At 31.9% G+C, this 22,059-nt stretch overlaps 2 protein-coding genes and 1 long non-coding RNA gene across 12 annotated transcripts; 2 read left to right on the top strand and 1 right to left on the bottom strand.

The window, feature by feature from the left end:
• Positions 1–6,594: 6,594 nt before the first annotated feature.
• On the bottom strand, positions 6,595–7,409 carry LOC106797509 (uncharacterized). Its single transcript, XR_001386633.2, has 2 exons — positions 7,270–7,409; positions 6,595–7,116 (listed from the first exon to the last, which is right to left on the bottom strand). It is a non-coding gene; the product is annotated as an uncharacterized lncRNA (long non-coding RNA).
• LOC100818757 (U4/U6 small nuclear ribonucleoprotein PRP4) lies at positions 7,212–13,688 on the top strand. 10 transcript variants are annotated; one of them, XM_006603792.4, is made up of 8 exons: positions 7,279–7,579; positions 7,665–7,792; positions 8,408–8,509; positions 10,042–10,150; positions 10,646–10,863; positions 12,137–12,179; positions 12,666–12,925; positions 13,097–13,688. In XM_006603792.4, the coding sequence occupies exons 3-8, from the start codon at positions 8,436–8,438 to the stop codon at positions 13,491–13,493; spliced, it is 1,101 nt and encodes a 366-aa protein (XP_006603855.1). In that variant the 5' UTR covers positions 7,279–7,579; positions 7,665–7,792; positions 8,408–8,435; the 3' UTR covers positions 13,494–13,688. The 10 variants fall into 10 exon arrangements, with proteins under 10 accessions (XP_006603856.1, XP_006603858.1, XP_040868776.1 ...); XM_006603791.4 differs by having other exon boundaries at positions 7,665–7,815; XM_006603793.4 differs by lacking the exon at positions 7,665–7,792 and having other exon boundaries at positions 7,212–7,579.
• Positions 13,689–14,966: 1,278 nt separating this feature from the next.
• On the top strand, positions 14,967–17,312 carry LOC100818221 (uncharacterized). Its single transcript, XM_003554829.4, has one exon. The coding sequence runs from the start codon at positions 15,084–15,086 to the stop codon at positions 17,139–17,141; it is 2,058 nt and encodes a 685-aa protein (XP_003554877.2). The 5' UTR covers positions 14,967–15,083; the 3' UTR covers positions 17,142–17,312.
• The last annotated feature ends 4,747 nt before the right edge of the window (positions 17,313–22,059 follow it).

The following is a 22,059-nucleotide window of genomic DNA, read 5'->3' as shown; positions in this document are numbered from 1 at the left end:
GTATTGAAGACGCATTATTAAACTAACAAATATTTACTTTATTTCCTGATAATATATTCGTCATAGATGAGAACGACCGGATTACAGATTAAAGCCTATCAAAATGAAGAGAATCCTTTGAAATTATCATTTATAAATATGAATTTGTATATCATTATCAATTTTTTTTAAAGATTTTTTTTAAAAGGGATCTATTCAGTGACACACAGATGTAAAACTAATTTAATGGGATTTACTTGTTGTAAAGAAGCTACTTTAGCATAAACTAAAATGTATAGAGTTCTGTCCACACAAAAAATCTATAATGTATAAAGTATAAATTAAACTACATCCAGTCCCTAATCTAGGATATTGCTAGAGAATGAAATTGGTGTTACTCTACTATTCTTAGGGAAAATAGAGATAAATTAAAATATAATTTTTATCTCTCTATTTTCTTAAATTTATGATTTTAGTCTTTTTATTTTTTATTTGAGATATTCCATTTTTTATTTATAAAATGTTTATGATTTTAATTTTTTAGTTTTTAATTAAGCCTTGAGTCACCAAGTGGTGATTCACCCCACACTAAAAATTATAAATGGCTCAAATTTGATAATCAAACTTTTTTTTCTTTATTATTACTTTCTTGAAATGTCATTTTTCTTCTTTATTATTACACTTCTTACTTTGAATTATTAGAGAGGTGTACTGCTTGCATATCAAAGATAAGTAATATCACTATTTGATAAAGTTAGTGAAAGAGTTAGGGGTACCACATGAGTCATGGTCTTTCCCAAACTTCTAAAATGTATTTATATTATTAAATAATTTTTCCCCCTTTAACTATAATCCTATAAACAAAAATACTTTACATGTTTTGATGTCCATCATATTTCTTCTAGGGTCGATCCAAGGATATTAAGACTACTATAAAGTTTAAGTTTTAATCTTATTAACAAAATATATTATTTATCATCAGTTTTTACTTTTTATATAAAAAAAGTTTTATATATATATATATATATAAGGAAGGACTATTTACTTTCTTAAAAATCTAATAATTAAAATTAATTATTTATTATAATTATTAGATCTTAAGAAAATGAGTGATAAAAATGATAAATAATTATAAAAAAAAGTTACTTTTTGAGTAAGTGAATTTTCTTCTTTTATATATGTCAACAAAAAAAATCATAGATATATTTTCTCATTTAAAATTAAAAATCTCTCAATATTTATTTTTGGTTTCACTAAACAATTAGGTCACTCTTGGTTCCTTCTCAAACATGTTACCCTTCCTTTGCTTTGTTTTCTTTTTAGATAGTCAATTCTTTCTTAGTTTCTCTCATTCTTCCTCCCTCTCAAAATCTTGTTTTTTTATATTTATAAATAACCACTTTTGTCCCTCAATATATAATTCGTTGACAAATGTATCGCTAAAAAATAAAAATACAAAATTTAGTCTCTGAAAATGTATAAAGTGCGACAAATATATCCGACCGTTAACTTTCGTCCGTTATCGTTAATAAAATAGCATACATGACACGGAGAAACAAATTTATCACTGAAATGATTGTCAACGTGATCATCTCTAATTAGCAGCATAGGGACATATTTGTCATAATATTTTTTTGACTTTTTGTCTTCTCACTCCGCTGACAAATGCATCCTTGAAAGATGAAAATATAAAATTTAGTCCCTGAAAGTATAAAAAGTGCAAAAAATATATCTAGATGTTAATAATAGATTGTGACTAAATATTATTATTATTATTATTATTATTATTATTATTATTATTATTGCTCCTATTCGTTTAGTACTTATGTAATATATTTTTTAAATTACCTTTTAATATATATATATATATATATATATATATATATATATATTTTATTATTTTGATTTCCTTGTCAAACCTTAATATAATCTTTGTTGTTAAAAAAAACTTTATCTTATATCTTATAATATTGTCAAATTTCTACTAAACTTCTCACTTTTAATCTTTAAAATTATTACATATTCCAATTCCAACTTAAGTATCCTTATATTTAGATTGAAAATAATATGTCGAGCGTTTTGAGTAGAAAAAACACAACTAGTTGCGGGACCAAATTTATTTATTTATTTATTTTAAAAAAAGAATTTAATCAATTTTTTTTTTGAAAAAAAAAGTCTCACTAAATTTAAACTAGATAAAGCTAAAGTAGAATTATAAATCTTTTGTCTTAATCAATAAAATATATATATATACCTCAAATATGAAAGAATTCATCGAATCTTATGTGCTTTCACTCCAGACAACACTTATTATGCATAATATGAATGAAATGAAAATAGCTGTTAACAAATAAAGAACTCAAATAAATTTAAATAAAAAATACAATAATGTTCAAACTAATATAGAGGTTAACTTAAAAATAAAACAAAAAAAAACTAATACAAAAGTTTATTCTTTGCCTTTGAGACGTAGAATTGTATCTCTAGCTGATTTATGGACTGTATCGGTCTTGCATTCCATTTGACATACTATGACAGAGTATATAATAAAGATTAATAATTAATTGAAGAAACAAAAAAATTCAAGAAATAAAATACTTTCATTTTTTTTAAATGGTAGCTCAACTTTTTTATATAACATAAAACTAAAGAAATTTATTTTATTTTGGAAAATAAATAATTATATTGATTAATTGAAAAACTAATTAACAATTTGATAAATGGATAAATAGATAGATAATTAAAGTATAAGAGTTCAAATTTTAAGCTGTATTTTACTATTTTTTAAATTCCTTTTTTCCTAGCTTCTCTCGAATACAATTCATTATTAGGTCCAGATATATTTGTCGCACTTTTTATATTTTTAAGGACTAAACTTTTTATATTTTTAAGGACTAAATTTTATATTTTCATCTTTCAGAGATAAATTTGTTAGCAGAGTGGAAAGACGAAAAAATAAAAAAAAAATATTATGACAAATATATCTCTATACTGGTAATTAGAGATAGCCACGTTGATCGTCATTTCAGTGACAAATTTATCTTTTTATATCAAGTAGATTATGTTATTAACGATGACAAACGAAAGTTAATAATCAGATATATTTATCACACTTTTTAAATTTTTAAGAATTAAATTTTATATTTTTATATTTTAAGATATATTTATTAACAAATTATAAGAGATAAAAATGATTATATTTTTTTAATATAAAGTAACATGCCCATCTCCGAAGCAGTCAGTGGCACGCCTTTCAAGCTTGCAACAACACTTAGCGCATTTCCCAAGAGCCTGCAGCACGGCATACTAAGCATAGTCAATACGTCTCCCAAGCTACCAGCAGAACCGGTCCAAGTCGAAAACTTACGGGTCAGCGGCCCATCCGGATGCCGGTTTAAGAGGATCGAACCGGGTCTTTTTGGGTTAATTACATGACGATCCAATTGATCACCGGACCAGTCATTCAGCTCACAATCAAACCGACCGACATGGGGCTGGGTTTTAACCCATTGTATGGAATAATAGTTCAATAGATTCTAAGGAAATAATACTATAAACAAGTAAAAGCCAAAATGAACAAAATCAAGAAATAAATAGCAAACTCTTAAACAATTGTATTGATTACTTATTAAAAAAATATATGCATGAGTTGTATATATTAAATTTCTTGTGTGTGAAAAATTATATTTTATCTTGATTCCCTTAAATTAAACTTCTGGTTCCACTCCCAGAAGAAGTCACACTTAAGTTTGGAGTCTAGATAAATCAAAACCTATAATAATTATGTATTTTTAATTTTAAAAAAATCCTCAAACATCAATTTTTTTCATCATATAAGTATGCATCTTTGTCTCCTTAGTCTAGTCCTCACACAAATTCCCTTTGCTAATTAAATAACAGAGGAAAGAAAAATTAAAGGTGTAACTAATGGTGGAGGACCAACATTATTACTTTAGAGTTGTTTCGAATTATGTATGTTGTTGGATATATTTAATGGAAATCAATCAGCACATAGAAGAATACAATTAATAATATAATTAAATCGTGCAAAGCACTAAATTGAATGTTGACTCATGATATAGGTTGTTTGAATAAATATTAACTCATTAATTTTGATGTCCAACGAGTAGTGACTAGTGAACAACTCAATCTAATTTCATAGGTACTTAAAATAATTAGTAGAGTAACTTTCTTCAGAGATGCACACTTCGCTCGTAATAAGATGGCCTGAGAGATTATAGTAATACAAATTGCATGTTACATAAATAAGAATAAAGAAAAAGCAAATCACAAGTATATATAATTACTATTAATTTGCTTTTGTATTACTATATATATATACTCCAATTTCAAATTTAAGGGAAAAAAACTGCACGTGTCTGTTTGTGTGTAAACTTTTAGTGGTAATATAATTTGAGATCTCAAATATACTTATATGACTGTATATAAATGGAAAAAAATAACTCTCACTTTAAAGTCGGGTTGGTAGAGTTGAACTTCCAAATAATTTTCTTCTAAATCATAAGTCAAGAAGACAAGTATTCATCAAAGTAGGTTGTCCAGGTACACATGACTACTTAAAAAAAGTCATATGTATTTATTATTTTAATCTTAACTATTTCGGATTAGTTTGTTTAAATTTATTTTTTAAATAATTTTTTAATAAAATAAATAATTATTTATTTTTTTACTTGTTTATTTAAATTGTTTTTTTAATATGATTTTTTTTCTTTTTATTTAAGAAGCAAATCCTATATATTTATTAAAAAAAATATTTTTTTAAGTTTAAACAAATTGATCCAAGATCTAATTATCATTATTTATAATTTTCATTTCCTACAAAAGAGTGTTTTTAGTGAAAGAAAAAAGAGTCAAAAGAATTTAACTCAATTGATTGAATATAATGTATGAATTATTATAAATTATTTAACATTATCTTTAATTTCTATCAATCAAAAAATAAAAGAAGAAAAAAATTAATCTTGATCATCAAATTATACGAATCATAAAGATTGTTTTCAATTAATTTTAACCATCTATTACATTGTTAAAATTTTATCCTCATGTTCTTATCTATCACAAATTATATTATATTTATTGTTTGTATCAAGTTTTTGTCAAATATAATCAAAGAGTTATTGCTTGGATACTTACAAGATAAATGCGGATGGACCTTTTGGAGGAAAAAGGGTGTTCAAACATGCCTTCAAAACACAAATTTCTAATAAATTGATGAATTCTTTTTTCATTATAGCACTTAAGAAACTGTATGTGATAATTGTATGTCTTAACATATATATTATAGCACTTAATAAATTCATTTATTTTTTCTAGTCAAATATAATTTTATTTATAGAACTCATACACATTAACAAGAATTGATGAATTATTTTTTGATTAATCATTAATTCTACATGTATTTAATCATATCCAAGATTTACTTAACAAATGTTCTTAATCATTAGATATCCGGAATTAAAACATAACAAATAATCTGTGAATTACTATGACAATCTCAAATTGAAGAAACTTATTAAGCCCTTTTTTAAGAATTTTCTATGGACAATTTATGATAAATTTAATCATTAGAAAATTTCAATTGAATTAGTTTAATGATTACCTTCACATATGATTCATCTATATATGTAAATTAATAAATGAGATTTATTAATATTTATTTAATAAATATTATTTCTATTTATAATAATATTATGATAAAAAAACGATTTAGATTAAAATTAAAAAAACTATTTTTTATTATAATAATTTCTATTATGATAATAAATTTTTTTTAATTTTAATCCAAAACATTATCAAAGTTATATAATCAAATAATGAAATACTATAATGAAAATAAAATATTACTTTATTATTAAAACTAGATTGAACTGTAAACATTTTATTCCTCCGACTCGAGATTGTATCATATATATGTGTTGTGTTGGAGTGTATTCCTCCTGTGCTTAATCTGTTACTTCTGGCCGACATAGTGGTGCTTCCTTTCTGCTCACCATAGTACGGTAGTTTTTCTGTTATCTTTTCATATTATAAAAAAAAAACTTTTAAAGTATATACAATATTACTTTTGATTTATGTAAATATAATATTATATTGATGTAAATAATTTGTAGATATAAGTTATATGATAAAAAAAATTCAGTCTAATGAAATATTTTGAGGGATAACTTTCTAATAAAAAATATTAAACACTCAATGATTACTTAAATTCTTCTAAATAATAAACTAAAACTTCCTGCATCCATATAAATTCTTTCCTGCACTTCACTACATTTCAAAAAGCATTTACATTTTAGATTAGGCATTTCGGGATATGATGTGAAAGAATAATCCAAGTAACCTTCGTATAAGGTGGTGATAGAGTTAGGAAATTGTTATTCTCACCCCCACACACTTTAAATTGTTTTTCCTAAAATACAATTTCAATCAAAATGTATTTCTATTGTACAAGATAACAAAATGTATTTGAATGAAACTGTATTTCTATTATACAAGATAACAAAATGTAGTTTTGTTGTAGTATAGGAGGTACATATAAAATTTAAAATAAAAATACAATCGATGACTTCGTGTGTCTCTAATATAACGAAATTATGATTGCTTTGGGGTAATTTTATCTTTTTTATTTATTAAGAATATGGGGGTGAGGGTAACAACCCTAGAGTTATATAATGTTTAAACTTATCAGGAACACAAATCTAGGTCTAGGTCCATAAAACATTTATGAGTCTATTGATTTTTCTAGATTGATCTTAAAGAGGCCGAAAAAAAAGATTGATCTTGAGCAATGTAGGCAATTGCTTCATGCATCATTTTTTGCTTCTTGCACCCCAAAAAAGACATGAATGGACACAAATAACCCTTACCAAGCTCCCCTCACCCCCACCGGCCCCCTCCCGTTCAACGTTGGCATCGTCTGCCATAGTTTGCACCAAATCCATTCTCGTTCCTCAAGTTCAAACAACGTCAAAGAAGATCACAATAATGACAATTCTGGTGCGATTAAAGAGCTTTAAGTTCAAACAACGCTATGAGAGAATCCGCTTCAGTGACATACCGGAAAAGTTTCACCGACGATTGAGCCACCGTCGCCCAGGGTCTCCAAATAGTAATCTTATTCTGAAAATAATTATTCCGAAATATATAAATTATATCTAAAGATAAGTATTTTAAAAACATTATAATTTTTATTGATACATACACAAATTTGTGGTTGAAATAAACATACACAGCTAAGTAGAGACCCAAAATTTGAGTTTGGTTATTGATTACCTTAAACAATAAAACTCTGTATTTTCTTAAAGAAGAAGAAAAAAACCAACAACTTTCGCGTGAATGTATTCTACTACTCCACTTTCGCTTCCTCCTATCCTAATCTCCCAAAATTCATCTTCTAGGGTTTAATGGCCGAGCAATCCCGGTCTCCGGTGCCGCCGGCAACGACGATAACCGACCTGAACGAAGACTGCATAGCTCACTGCGCCGGCCACCTGAGTCTCGGCGACGTTTGCAATTTGGCGATGGCTTCCTCCGCTCTCAAACGCCTCGCCTATTCCGATTCCATTTGGCAACGCTTCTTCAGGTCACTCTCTCTTTCCCTTCTCTGTTATTCAATTCATTCAATTCTCTTTCTGTTACTGAATTGAATTGAAACAAAACGTGGCAAGGAGCACTGGCATCTAGAGTTACCTTGGCGTTCGAGCGGAAACGGAGCAGCAGCGAGGGGAGTGTATATGGCCAGACACGCGGCGTTGCGACAGTTCATGTTTCTCGACCCTTCGTTCTCGACTTTGACGTACCCGCCAAGCCTTTCGACCAGTTGCTCCTCCACAAAAATCACCTTTTCTACTGACAGTTTCTATTATCTATTGTTATCTATAAATATAACTATATACTCCTGGGTCCCTAATTATAATATCCTTTCAACTAATTTTGGTCCTTTCGAATATTAATATTAGTTTAGTTAATCACATTAAATCTTTTAAAGTAAGTTGGAGAAAGAATAATTAAGTAAGAATATGTTGGAAAAAAATAATTAATATATTTAGAAATTATAAAAGGTCTTATAAGACTCTTATAACTAGAGACAGATGAAACATAAAGGAAAATATGTTAGTATGGTGTACACATTTTTATACTCATCTTATCCATATAACTACATTAATACGTTACTGTTTTATTCCTATAACTACCTTCACAAACCATCCACTAACTTTTATTATCTTTCTTTTTATTTAAAAAAACATGGAAAAGCAATTAGGCACGAAGTGCCTGTTTTCCCCTCGTTATTATAAATTGATTTCTGAATGAATGAGACTTGTGTAGTTGTAGTTCAGGAATTGAGCAATTTGCTGATGTTTGCTTCTTCACAATTTTGCACTCTGCTGATTTGGTGTTGTGCGGTGATCAGGGTTCATGTGTGGAAATGATAGATTTGGATGGCTGTCCAAAGAGAACATCAGCACATTTTTTCCACTCGTTATGTTATCATAAAGCAAGAATCTCTTCTGAGGTAAATTAGGTATCCCCTTGTTGCTTTTTTTTTTTTTACTTTTCACTTTTTTATTTAGGATTGTGACAAGTTCAAATTTTCATTTTTATTATGGCAGATGTCTATTTCCTTGTAATTTACCTTCATACTTTCATTCTTTTAAATTCGATGCCACAGACACTGCCATATGCATGCTAGTGGTTTAATTGTTTTTCTTTTCTTTTTAACTTTTAGTGAATTAGCTGTATTTTTGGAGCATAGATTAAGAGACTAGGTTTTTTGAGAATCAATTTGGTTTTGTGTTAGGAAGGCCTACAATTAAAATTGTTTATCTTTTATGAGGGTTGATGGAATGGTATCGAAGCAAAGAAAAAGACTTACGTATGGTTTTTTTTAAAAAGGCATATGATTGAGTATTTGAGTTTTAAGAGAAATATTGTGGAAGGAAAGAAAGATGTTTGCATGACTTATATTCGAATATATTAGAAATGTTTGTATGATAGGGTGACTACTAGTGTGAGAACCTTAGGAGGCAACACTAAGGACTTTCCTATAAGGATAGGATTACATTGAAGTCTAGTCTTAATTCCTTATTTGTTTTTACATATGCTTGCCAAGGGCATATGAAAGACTACCCTAGCTATATGCTTTTGGCTAATGATATAGTTTGTGATTGAGGAATCAAGGAAAGTGGTTAACTTTAAACTCAAGCTTGGAGATTGACTTTGGAATCAAAGGCTTTTCGCTTGAGTAGAAGTGAAGAGAGAATATATGCATTGCAATTTTAGCTAGAAATAAAGAAAATGAATTGCTAGTAAAAATTGGAGATGATATCATGTACAAGTTTCTAAGATTGAATATCTTAGATCAATATTACAAAATGGTGGAGAAATCAATGAAGATGACATGCATAGGATACAAGTTGGATGGTTATAATGGAGAAACACATCAAGGGTTATTTGTGATGATAAAGTATCTACCAAGTTCAAAGAAAAGTTTTATCACATATAATTATATGTCCAGTTATGCTTTATGATAGTGAATTTGGACAACGACAAGGATAAGATATGAAATGATTGTATACGAGGAGATACTTGTGTGATATAAATTGAGGATGACAGAAAATCAGTTAAGGTGATTTGGACATGTGCAAAGAATGGCACTAGAAGAACTAGTGATGAGAGTAAATTACATGGTTTTTAACCTTGTAGAAGGGGGAGAGAGAAACCAAGAAGGACATCGGAGAAAATTGTCAAGAGGGATCTCATAGTGAATAGCTTGTCTTAGAATTTGGTCTTCAACTGATCTCAATGGTGTTGTGAGATTCATGTAGCCAACCTCACCTAGTGGGATATACCATTTGTTGTTAGTGGTGAATTAGCTGTATTTGTTTCATAGAATCATCTGATTGTTTGTTGGCTAGTAAAAACATTCCTAGAACTATTATCTGTTATTTTTAGTTTCCAAGCTGAATATCTTTTCCACCTAGAAACTAAAACTACATGGAATTCAGGGTGAATTGGCTTAATCTGAACTAAAATAATCAACTGCAGGTTGTTTCCCCTTAATGAAATGACTTCAGTATTTCGAGGCGATACGCAAGGGGAGAAAAATGTTTTAGTTACCTCCAGCTGTGATCACTCCATTCGTCTTTGGTGGAAGGTATCATGTAGTTAAGCAACATTGTATGAGTCTCCCATGTCCATGTACACATTCTTAATGCTGTTATTGCACATGTCTAGGGTGTTCTTAGTAGGAAAGGTGGAAAGGGGAAAGGAGAGTGAAAACTAAAAGCGATGGAAATATTATAATTTCCCCTTTTTAATGCTTGATGGAGAAGTTGGATGGTGATATGTGTGGGAAGTATGGTTATCCCTCTTTATTTTGGGATCAAAAGTGAAATAAATAAATAAATACTTGAAGTTGTTTATGTTACTATTCAATTTTCTATTTCTTGTGTTGTATCTCTAGTATGTTCAGTACCCTTCCAAAAAAACAAAGTACAGCAATGTTTTCTTGTGCTAGCTCCTTGGAAACAGTATTTTCTTTTGACAAATTTCTCTTGGATGCACTTTAGCAAGATGGGCCGTGACACTATCAAGGCAAGTTATTCTTTATGTTTAGGTTGACTGTGTTTTTATCTTTGCCTCTATGTAGGGTTCAAGCCTGCGGTGCTTTAGAGGTCACAATGGTCCTGTGTTGTCCCTATCAAATAAATTATTGGGAGAGGATGGCAGAAAAGTATTGGCAAGTGGGGGAGAAGATGGTACTGTTCGACTATGGTCCCTTGGCTCAAGTGGCAAACGAGGACAGCTTGCTTTGAAGGCTACACTCTATGGGCATGAAAAACCTGTAAATTTGATGTCAGTTGCTGGGTATGAGTTAATCTATTTTAGTATTTACTGTTGGTATACTTTCCTTTCCTAGTGTTGTGTAGGATAATGAAATATGGTGTAGCATGTGGGTAATTTAATCACAATATTCTTTTCTCACGACTCTGATCTTGGCTGATACAATTTTGAGTGGGTAGTTGTGCACTTATGCTATGTCTGTTCATTTTAAACTTGTGATAGAAATTTTATTTTAATAATTGTATTGAAGGGATGGTATTGTATAAAAATTCATTTGCATTTACTTTTTGTTTATTCATGTCTTGCCTTATGGATCTACTATAATTTAGGGATGCATGAGCATGATTGGTTTAAATTGAATACTAAGGATTCTTATTATTTTCACTTGTATATTCTGCATGATTAGCTGGCAGTGATGCAACTGATTGAACTTTCCTGTTTGTTAAAACCAGCTTTAGAATTTAACAATAACTCATTTGTCATTGACCAACATAAAATTTTGTCGATCTTCATAACATGGACATACATTCTGTGTCCCACTTTGTGAGAAAGGGCTTTGTTGTTGTAAATAGCAACAATTTAACTGATTCAAGTGTCCTAGGATCTTAAATTACCAAGTTTAAGAAATAATTTGAGGATTTGACAAGCATGTAGTGTTGAATTTTCAGGTGGGATTTTTTTATTTATTTATATGATTTCATTTTTAGTGATTTGGGCTGATCATGTTGTTTTCATAGTGATATGTTTGACTGGGACTTTATGTGTGTAATACTTCAATTAAGTTGTGAACTTGTTATAAATTCATATTTTAATTAATTATTGCATTAATGGGTAGAATACAATGATTTGTAACTAATTGTATATTAGTATCATTCATCAGCGCAGGAGAGAAAATAGAAAATAATTTGGTAACACCAAACATGTTTATAGTGTTGAGTTATTTATAATTTGTCAACTAATACTGCTATGCTTTTTTTTTTAATCGGCAAATATTAGTTGTTAGTATTGTTAGGTTTTATTAGCGGGGGGATTTGAACCCGCGACCTCTCCCCCTTTCCTTTCTACCTTCATCACTAGACCAATCTTATATTTCCAATAATATTGCTATGCTTTAAATGGACAAAGAAATTCATGAGATATTTTTCATTTTTAGTTCAATTGAAGTGTTGAAATCTCATGTATGTGCTCTCACCATTACTACTCCTATTTCCTTTATATGAAGTAAAGGTGTCTGTACTCTGTAGTAGTCATCTCCTTCAACATTAATGATAGATCTTTCATGTCCTCATTTTTTCAGGCACAAAACTTCGCTTTTGGTATCCATCTCAAGAGATTCTAAGGTCACCCTTGTATTCCTGTCTTTTATGTTGTCATGTTAATTTACTTGTGTTTGTATTTGATTTTTTATTTATTCTTTGTTAATTACCTTGTTTTCCTAAAGGATGAACATAACATTCTTATTGTTTCATAAACTTGTCAAGAATGTGTGGTAATTGTCAACATGTTTGTGATTATTGATGCAATGGTGTATCTGCTGTAAAAACTGAAATGGAAAAAAGTTCTGTGAAATGTATATTAGTATATAACTTGAATAGTTTTCCTAATGAAAGCTAATCAAGATCTTGAGTGTTTTCTTCCTTAGGTGCTAAGTAGTACCTACGTTTTTTTGGGTATTTGCTAAGTAGTACCTACTTTATACACTAGTTGAACAGTTTTTGGTTCAGTGGTAGAGTTAAATTTTGATCGACGAATCGAAATTAAATCCTAATATTTTTCTTGAAACTGGGCTATTCTTTTACAATATTGGAGCTTTTAAATCTTAATAGGTAAGTGTTTGGGATACTGGCGCTGCTACATCATCTGCTGTTCGTACCTCCTGTTGTGTTGGGATGGCTTCAGTTCCCGGTACACCCGTAAACATGAAATGCCATGAATCACTATTGTATGTGGCTGCTGGTTCCTCTGCCACTGCATTTGATTTAAGGACAATGCAGAAAGTTATCACCGCAGCTGTACATCAACCAAAGCTGTGTTCATTTGATGCCATCCCTTCAAAATATTTAATACGCACAGGCGGTGATGGCAGGTATGAACCGTATGATCATGATTATGAGAGAAGAAACTTTGCTATTGTTTTCAATCATATAGATTAGCAAATCACACTTGTCACACAGTTGTTTTTACTGTGTAAAGATCATGGTCACATATCATGTTATCTTTAGTTGGTATGACACTGACCACAACTCCAATGCTGCAGGGCAATGCTCTGGGATGTTAGGAGAAATCAAGAATCACTAAAACCAGAACCGATAGCCGAGTTGGATGGACATTGTGGCCAAGTAACTTTACTGCACATGGATCCATACAAAATAGTTACTGGGGGCCCTGACAATGCTTATGTGAATGTATGGGAAGTTGACACTGGTGTACAAACAAATTCCTTGCTTTGCTCTTTAACTGATGGTGCTGGATCTGGCTGTGATGCCATGGCTGTAGATGGGTGTAGAATTACTACAACTAGCTATTCTGAAGATTCGGGTGTTTTGTGCTTTAGGGACTACAACCATGATGCCACAAATCCTGTTACGAAACTAGAAAACGAACCGTCATCAAAATTTTGGATTTCTATGTCCGATGATGACAGTGATGACTGATAATCTAGGTAGCTCCCAAAATTGTATTGATCAATATTTTTGTTTTCAGTTGGTTAGATTGTTACTTTTGTACGGGATCTTTCTCAAGTGAAATCTTCCTGTCTAAGATCAAAGGATGATCTCCAAATGCTAAGGATGTCAGTTCTATTTGGATCACAAATCCTTCAATATAATCAAATGTGTTTTTAAGTCAAATAAAGCCCTATTGATATCATTTCTCCTGTCAAAAAGCTATCGATCATGGCCTAAAACATTTTGTTTTTTTTTTCTCCAATATTAGAGGTGTGAGTACTCACTATCTTGGGTGTTGGTTCAAGAGAAATTCTAGCCCTTGATGGAAAGTCAAATTGGTTAAACTTGCCGATAACACCATAAAAAAGGTTCAGCATTTCAGTTTGCTGACTAGGTAATCAGCTCTTCTTCTTCTAAAAGGAAGTATTAATTTCTTAAATTAGATTAACATGATAAAAAATCAAGTGACTGCCACACAAAATGGTTAATTAGTTTATAGAATGCAACATTCATACTCCAAAGAAGGAAGGGGCTATTATTTTCATTCAACATGATAATCTAACAACTTTTGCTTTTTTTGGATAAATAGTTACTTATTTTTTGCAATATTTTTTTAGAGATTTTTTTTTAATAAAAAAGCAAGTGATTTCTTTTTTCCTATAATTCAAACTATCCCATACAAGAACTAAAGCAAATCCTCAACTACTATACTAATAAAATCCTATTAGGTTGGAAATTTAAAAAAAAAAAAAAAAGTGTATTTGAGCAGCTATATGTGATCACCGCTAACTAGAAGATATTATAAAAATGTGGTTTATGTCCGAAGGTTTATCTCTTATTTTAGAATTTGAAATGGTGTCTTTCAATAAGTTATTTCATACATTAATTTCATGAATTCAATTAATCAGAATCGTTGAAAAAAATTCAAATAGCTCATATTTTATCTCAATAAATCAAACTTAAAATAAAAAAAACCTGTTAAAAATGTTTTTTTATATAAAAAATATACATGTACATTATTGTATATAATCCAAATCCATGATATTGCCACCTTTTTTTTTGGATTTAGATTTCTTATTATCAGGATTTCATAAATTCATGCAATTAGTTAATTAGAATAGTGAAACGATTCATATTTTATCTCAATAAACCAAACTCAAAAATTTATATTCAAGGTTTGAACCTTTTGATTTTCGTTTAGTGGCCACTCAAAATATTTCTTAAATTTTAATTTCAGTTCCTATATTTCAACATAAATGAGTGCGTATTTTTAATCATTGACGAGGAATTAAAAATATATATCACTTTTAATAAATATAAAAATCAAGAACACGTTGAAATTTTGATAGAAACATGCCAATTGAATTTTTACTTATGTTTTTATTTTTTAAAAAAAACATTGTTTTATTTTCTTTAAACCAAAAACTAATATACTAAGAAAATCAATTAATTAGTTGAACACTACTAATTAAACACGAATTGTCTCCCTCTCTCTCTCCCTAGTACAGTCCCTCTTCTCTGTCAATTCTTCCCATCCTAAATGGAGCCGTGACACTCAACTCTCAATTGAACCCTACCATGTCCTCCTCCTCCTCCTCCGCCACCACCACCCTCCCGGTGTTGGCGTTCCTCCTTCTCAGCACCGCCATCAGCGCCGCACCGATCATCGGTCTAGACTCATTCCTTACCCACCAATCCCGAATCGATCCTCAGGCCTCGAACGACTCCTTCCTCTCCCTCCCTTCCTCCATCAAAACCCCCCTCTCCCACTCTCTCGACTTCTCCTCCAATTCCCTCCTCTCCCTCTCTCTCCCAATCTCCCTCTCCCTCCACCTCCTCGGCGACTTCCCCTCCGACACCCCCTCCCTCCTCTCCGCCTTCCTCTCCGCCGCCACCACCACCACCACCCACTTCCACGTCATCACCCCCTTCGACTCCCACCCTCTCTCCCACACCCTCTCTCTCTCCCACACTCTCCATCTTCTCGTCACCCCCTCCCAAACCCTAACCTCACTTACCAATTCTCTCTCCCAAACCCTAACCTCACACCTCCACTCCACACCCTCCTCCCTCCGCTCCCCTCTCCTCACCATCCCTCACTCCTCTATTGACCAAATCATCCAAAACCACTTCATCACACAAAACCCTAACCCTAACCCTAACCAAGTCCATCTCTACCTCCTCAACCTCCCTCCCGCTTCCTCTTCCAATTCCAAAGCCTATGCTTACTCATACTCCCCCGGCGATTCTTCCGCTGCTGTGACGAAATGCTCCGGCACTTTCTTCACCTCCTCCCACCGCTACTTCTGGATCGACCTCCGCGCCGGCCCCGTCGACTACGGCCCCGCGATCTCCGGCGACGGAGTCATCCCCCGCGGCGAGTTCCACCCTCTCGCCGCGCTCCACGGCCGTCCGAAGTCCAACAAGGCCTTCGCCGCCGACCTCGCCTCCCTCGTCTGGAGCGCCTACCACGTCTTCCTCGCCCCCTCCCTCCGGATCTCCGTGCCCTTCGAGAAATCGCTCGTGATTCAGTTCATTCATATCCATGGCGGGAATGATAACAAGGATTTGGCCGGTTTAGATTGGAAATCGATCGAGAAGAGCTTCAGGTTCGAGAGTAAGAGCAGTGGATTGCTTTTAGGGGATCAGAGTTTGAGCTTTAGGCAGCACGAGATTAGGTATTCCGAGTGTTCAATTTGCTCGTTCGCAATCTCGCGGTCGATTAATTCGTATACCTCTAGGTTTTTGTTTGATAATTATACTTTGATTGTGAGTGAGTATTTGGATTCGAAGCGATTGCACCAGATTTTGTCTGATTCTGGCGATGAGTTGAGGAAGCTGGCTGGTGTGCTGGAGGAGGACTTTGGCAGGGTTGTTCCTGTGTATGTTTTTGACTTGGATTACACTTCGTTGTTGTTGCTTGATCGGTATCATCAGTCGGTCGCCTTTAAGGACATGGTGATTGCTGTTAGGACGAGGAACACGCAGACCGTGAGTGATTATAGTTGTAATGGTAGGCATGTGTTCACACAGACGAGGGAGCTTGAGCGTCCTATTGTAGGGTCGATTCTTCAGAGTATGTGGGGGGTGTCGCCGACTCATTTGAATTGGAGCCCCCAGCACAATGAGACTTTGGTGGATTATACGTGGAGTATGGGGCAGACACCCTTTGGGCCGTTTTCTGAGATGTTGAGTTTGTCCTTTGTGCAGAAGGATGCTGCCAGGAGGAATGTTCTGTTGACATCGCTGAATTACAGCATAACGAGTGCTATAGATGTTCTTCAGAGTGTTGAGACGCATGGCGGGGCTAAGAATCTGCTCAAGCAGAAGCAGCATGTGGAGTTTGTGCAGAGATGGAACCTTTTTAAGTACAAGCTGAACAAAGCCATGTCTGCGTTGTCTCACTTGGATTTTGAGATGGCTCTGTTTTACTTGCGGTCTTCTGATCATGATCTGTATGCCATTCACTCCATTGTTTATCATGCCTCGCAGGAAATAGAGGCGTCCCTTGTGTGCTTTAGGGACCCTCCGTTTCCCTGGGGTTCGGTCTTGCTTTCTGCATCGGCTTTCCTTTCTGTCTCTTATATTTATGCAAGACGGGACAAACTTTTCAGAAACAAAAGGAAACAATTTTGATGCTTTCACTAGAGGACAGGACAGAAGTTTGTATGATTTTAAGAAAACGCAAAACAAAACATGTATCATTCTACAAGAGAGGTATGCTTATGGTGCCATGGTGAATTAAGTATTTAGATTGCTTGAACTATTTACTTGAGTTCAACTGTATACATTTTCCTACTTTTTTCATGCTCTGTGATTAGTTTTGTTTTCTTGAGTTTATCTTCCTTTTTCCTTTTCGGTATTATGACACTAGTTGATCATTATTATATAGCATATCCCTGATATCAGTATTAGCTATTAGCAGAACACAAGTAGATTATACCTCCTAGAATCGAATCTGTTGTATATAAGAGAAATATAGTAGCAAAAAAAGAGATACAAAGATATCTAAAACAAAGCCAAAGAGAGTCAGCCTTCTGGTTAGCAACCAGGTACAAAACCCTGTAATGGTTTCATTAATGAGTTCATGCTAGAGTAGTATTATTAAGAAAATCTGAACTATGCCCGTCCTGTAACAGCCACTAGATGCCCTTTATATCTGGAATAAGTGCATCAATTTGAAATCTCTTGTTCCTTATTGAGTTCATGCTAGAGTAGTGGTAGCAATCATCTGGCTACAGTAGTACCTTAAACAGTATTCACGCTGCAGTTGCTCAAATAAAATCCAGCATTTAGTTATAAATGATCACCCTGTGCTTGCAAAATTTATGCTTTCAAGTTCTCAAAGTGTTCTTTGATTTTGCATATACTAGAGATATTTATATTGTTACTGATGCTTTAGTGAGAAAAGTATTGGCTAGCAGTTGCGTGGAAAGTATCTTATATCAAGGGTCTAATGCACCTGAATTTCACATCCAAAATTGGTGCTCAATTTCTAGTTCTAAACTTCGAATTGAACAATTGAATTTTGTTCTGCAAATGCAGAATGCACGAGTGTTTCATTTCAATTGGTCAGAGTATTTTGTTGAACCAAACTGCTTGTCTTTTTAAGTAAAACACATCGTGCACAGGACTTATGAGTTCTGACTAGTAAACGTAAGAAATGTATCTAATGATTCAGTGAAGTGTCATGCTACATGTAACTAAATAACAGATTTACTGAAAAATCTATTTTTTGGCTTGAAAAATTAGGACATTCAATAAAAAAAAAAGAGCAAAGTTGTACAATATGATAACAAAATTTACCTAAAGGAATATTAAGCCTCTTCTAAATGCAAAATGGTGTTGAAGGAAAGTAGCTATGGAAGAGGTTATTCCCACAATTTTCAATTATTGAAATGGTTAGTCTACTATGATAGTAGCGATGCTACTAGCTATGACATATCTCATGCATAACTACTCGAATTAAACGAAGATTTGCAATGTCTGAAATGCATTTTTGTCAATTTGTCTGAGTTTTGCAAATTCAATAGGACAAAAAAGTTATCTCTTGTTGCTAATGCTTGATAGCTTACACCAATCATCCTTTTGCAACGACTTACACTATTACCTTAAAATAAATAAAAAATTGCCATGACCTAAAGAAATTGAACTATTTGGCACGCTCCAAGATTCATCACGATGCTGCAAGTTTTTTCTTTTTACATTGGTGTGAAGTATTGATTGATTTTGTGATAATTAATTTCTGTTGAAAAATCTGATGGGTTCTTTTTAAAGGGTCTTTTTTTTTCAATTATCTTTTTCCATTTAAGAGTTAGATCTAAGATTTTGTTTAATAAATCTAAGTTTAGTATTACTTGAACCAATGACGTTTTAGTGTTAAGTTGCAAGCTTTGTTGCAATCAGAATAGTTATTTTTATTTCTTTCTTAAATTTTGGAATGACCTTCTAATGAAAGGAAATGTGCACAAAAAGTTAAGACCTTGTATATTCATTGTTTACAAAAATTGTTTTTTTTTTTAAATTTGTTTGTCTTTAGGCACGTTAAAATGTTACAAGTGTTTGCCTCATGAGCATATTCAGGTTTTTCTTTTTAAATTTATATCGACCAAATGTTTCTGTTTTTTGGATTTTAAAACAAGTATTTTTGGAATAATTTAGATGAGAAATTGATTGTTGAGTATTGTATAATTTATTTTAAAAAGCATTTAAAATAATAAGGGAGAAGAGAATTAAACAAACGTGTTAAATCAAAAACAATTTATAGTAGTCTTTTCCAGAAGTGTGTATTTTGTATTGTCTGAAAAAGATGTACTAGAAAGAACTATTTTAGCTTATGGAATGATCATTCTAGAAGTGAAAATTACAATCTAGAATAGTCTTTCCAGAAGTGTATTTGTATCTTATGAAATGGTCATCCTGAAAACATTATTTTTACTTATAGAAAATGTATTTTGTAAGATTTTTCCTTTCAAAAGAATCATTCCATAAGAGTATTTATATGTTTACGGAACACCTATTTCTAAAACAAATTCAAAACTCAAAATGGGAATGTTAATTACGGGAAGAAGAGTGGTGTTGAGTCGAGAAGAAGGGGAAAGGGGAGGATCTGGACTTGCGCTGATTGTGGGGGAAAAAAGAGGAAGAAGGGAAGTAGAGGATCAGAAGAAGATAGAAGTGGTAGGTTGGTGGTTTTAAAAATATGGGAGGTGTTGAATTCAATTGCCCACATATAAGGGGTAGAAATATGTCGGACCATTTGATAGGAGCCTATGGTTTAGCTAGCCTACATTAAACCCATGTCAGGTTAGGCCTTTTTAAAAAATAGGTCAAATTAAAACTTTTGGTAAAATCTATTTAGTTAAATGGGTTAGATTCTAAATCATTCAAAAAGTATTTTAGGCCTAATAAGCTAGCCTATTTAAAAAATTATAAATAATTTCATTGTTAGCATTATTATTATATTAAATTTGTTATCATTTATTAAAATTTTACATTTATTTGTTTTTTTTAAATGTTAATCATGTTGATCTATATAGAGTTAAGTTAAAGTTTATAATTAAGTTTATTGAAAAATAAATTTATGTTAAATGTCTTCTTGTAACGTATATTTTAAATAAGATCATGAATGTTATATAAAATCTTAAAAATATGTTTATATCATATAAATAAGTTAATTTTGATTCTTACAAGGTCTCTCGTACATATTTTTGTCTCCATCCTAGAGTTAAATTATAATAAGTTAAGCCCTTAAAATAGACTTGTATGTAGATTAGATCAAACTTTTATTAGGTCAAATCCAAGTCCTTAAAACAACCTTCGAAAAATAAATAGACCAGACTCACATCATATACTTTTAACTCAAGTCAAGCTCAAACCTAACAAAATTTAGCTTAATTTGATCTGTTTTCACCCTAGCCATAGGACAAGGCCATGAGCATTCCTAGCAAGATCCTTTTACCAAAACAACAACATTTACAAAACCATATAATATCAAGTACCTTTCCCTAATTTGAAAAAGAAAAAGTTTCAGTATTTTTAGAGTACATAATCCTTCCATTAAAGTCATGAAACCTGGAAATTGTGATTATTTTTCTTAACTTTATTTTTTTAGATGAAAATAAGAAAATATTTAAATTAATTAATAGTATCAACTATTAAGGAGTTAAGTATCATATTGAAAATTTGTTCCTAAAAAAGAGTACAAAAAAGAAAGAAATGTTCCTCATGAATAATTGCTACTATGAGAATTCTACCTCTTAATTATCCAATCTCAATGGAGGCTAAAACCATTATAGCAGGCAAAATAAGAAATTTCATTATCATCCTTGGCCAAAGGGTAAGGCAGCCCAAGCTCTTGTTTTAGACACCTCAAAAAATAATTTTTTTTGTTATTAATATACGTATATTAAGCATATGTGCTATCAAGGATCGCGACTCAGTGGTAACACTCACACTATTATGCGTGAGGTCCTGTGATCGATCTTGCATATGCCTGAAAGACCTCAAATATTTTTATTAAATATTTTATTAGTTCAGAAAAAGCCTCACTTTTTTTTTCAACGAAAAAACCTCATTTTGAAGCTTGCTTTAGGCTGATCAATGTATTGGGCCAGCCGTGCACATGCTATAATTCTATTGTTGGATGTCATAAATAGACATTGAAAATTCACTCAAGAAATAGGTAACAAGACTTTTAAGTTTTAATCCAGCTCTTGACTTATTGTTTCATAACAGGGAACAATTGATCCATTTTGGGTGATGCTAGGTGCACCAATTCCATTGCTTGTGCACCCAACATTTTTTGTTAATTCCAAAATTATCCTATGTCGAAGGTATGCGAGTTCGTAGTTGATTTGTATGATTTGTAGGGATGAACTTGATCCGTAAGTATAATTTAAACATACGGATCAAGTTGATTCGTATAATTTATATGAATGAAGTTGATCTTTATGAGTCATACGGATCATGTTAATCTGTATAAGTCATACAAATTTGGTTTATCCGTATGACTCATACGGATCAACATGATCCGTACGACTCATATGGACCAACTTGATCCGTATGAATCATATGGATCAACTTGAGTGAAGGACATTTTCGTCCATTAACTTAAAATGTTAGGTATACCAGTAGTAATGCTGGTGCACCTAACATCACCCATCCATTTTCTTACCTAAGCTAGAAGTTGCCATGCCTGGACCTCCACTTGCCAATATTTCTATCGACTGGTTAACAACATCTGGCATATCCACTCCCACTTGCAGTAAAAAAAAATTATACTATCAATCATAAATTATTGTTATTTTAATTTTTAAGATAATTATTGTAAAAACTAACAAATTTATCAACTATATATAAAATTTTATGATTAAATGATAATATAAAAATTATTTAGGCAATGTATAAACTATTTTACTCATAAGGATTTCTAGCAATGTCATGAGGTAAACAAATTTGATGTGGCATTCAGTGTTCTTGCAATCTTACCTGAAGTGTATGCTTGCCCAAATAAGACCTATGAAAGTTGCATAGGTATTTAGGATTAATGATC

The sequence above is a fragment of the Glycine max genome, chromosome 19, assembly GCF_000004515.6.
Source record: "Glycine max cultivar Williams 82 chromosome 19, Glycine_max_v4.0, whole genome shotgun sequence".
NCBI lineage: Eukaryota > Viridiplantae > Streptophyta > Magnoliopsida > Fabales > Fabaceae > Glycine > Glycine max.
The sequence above is the reverse complement of the archived record's forward strand: the minus strand, read 5'-3'. Positions and strand labels throughout refer to the sequence as shown.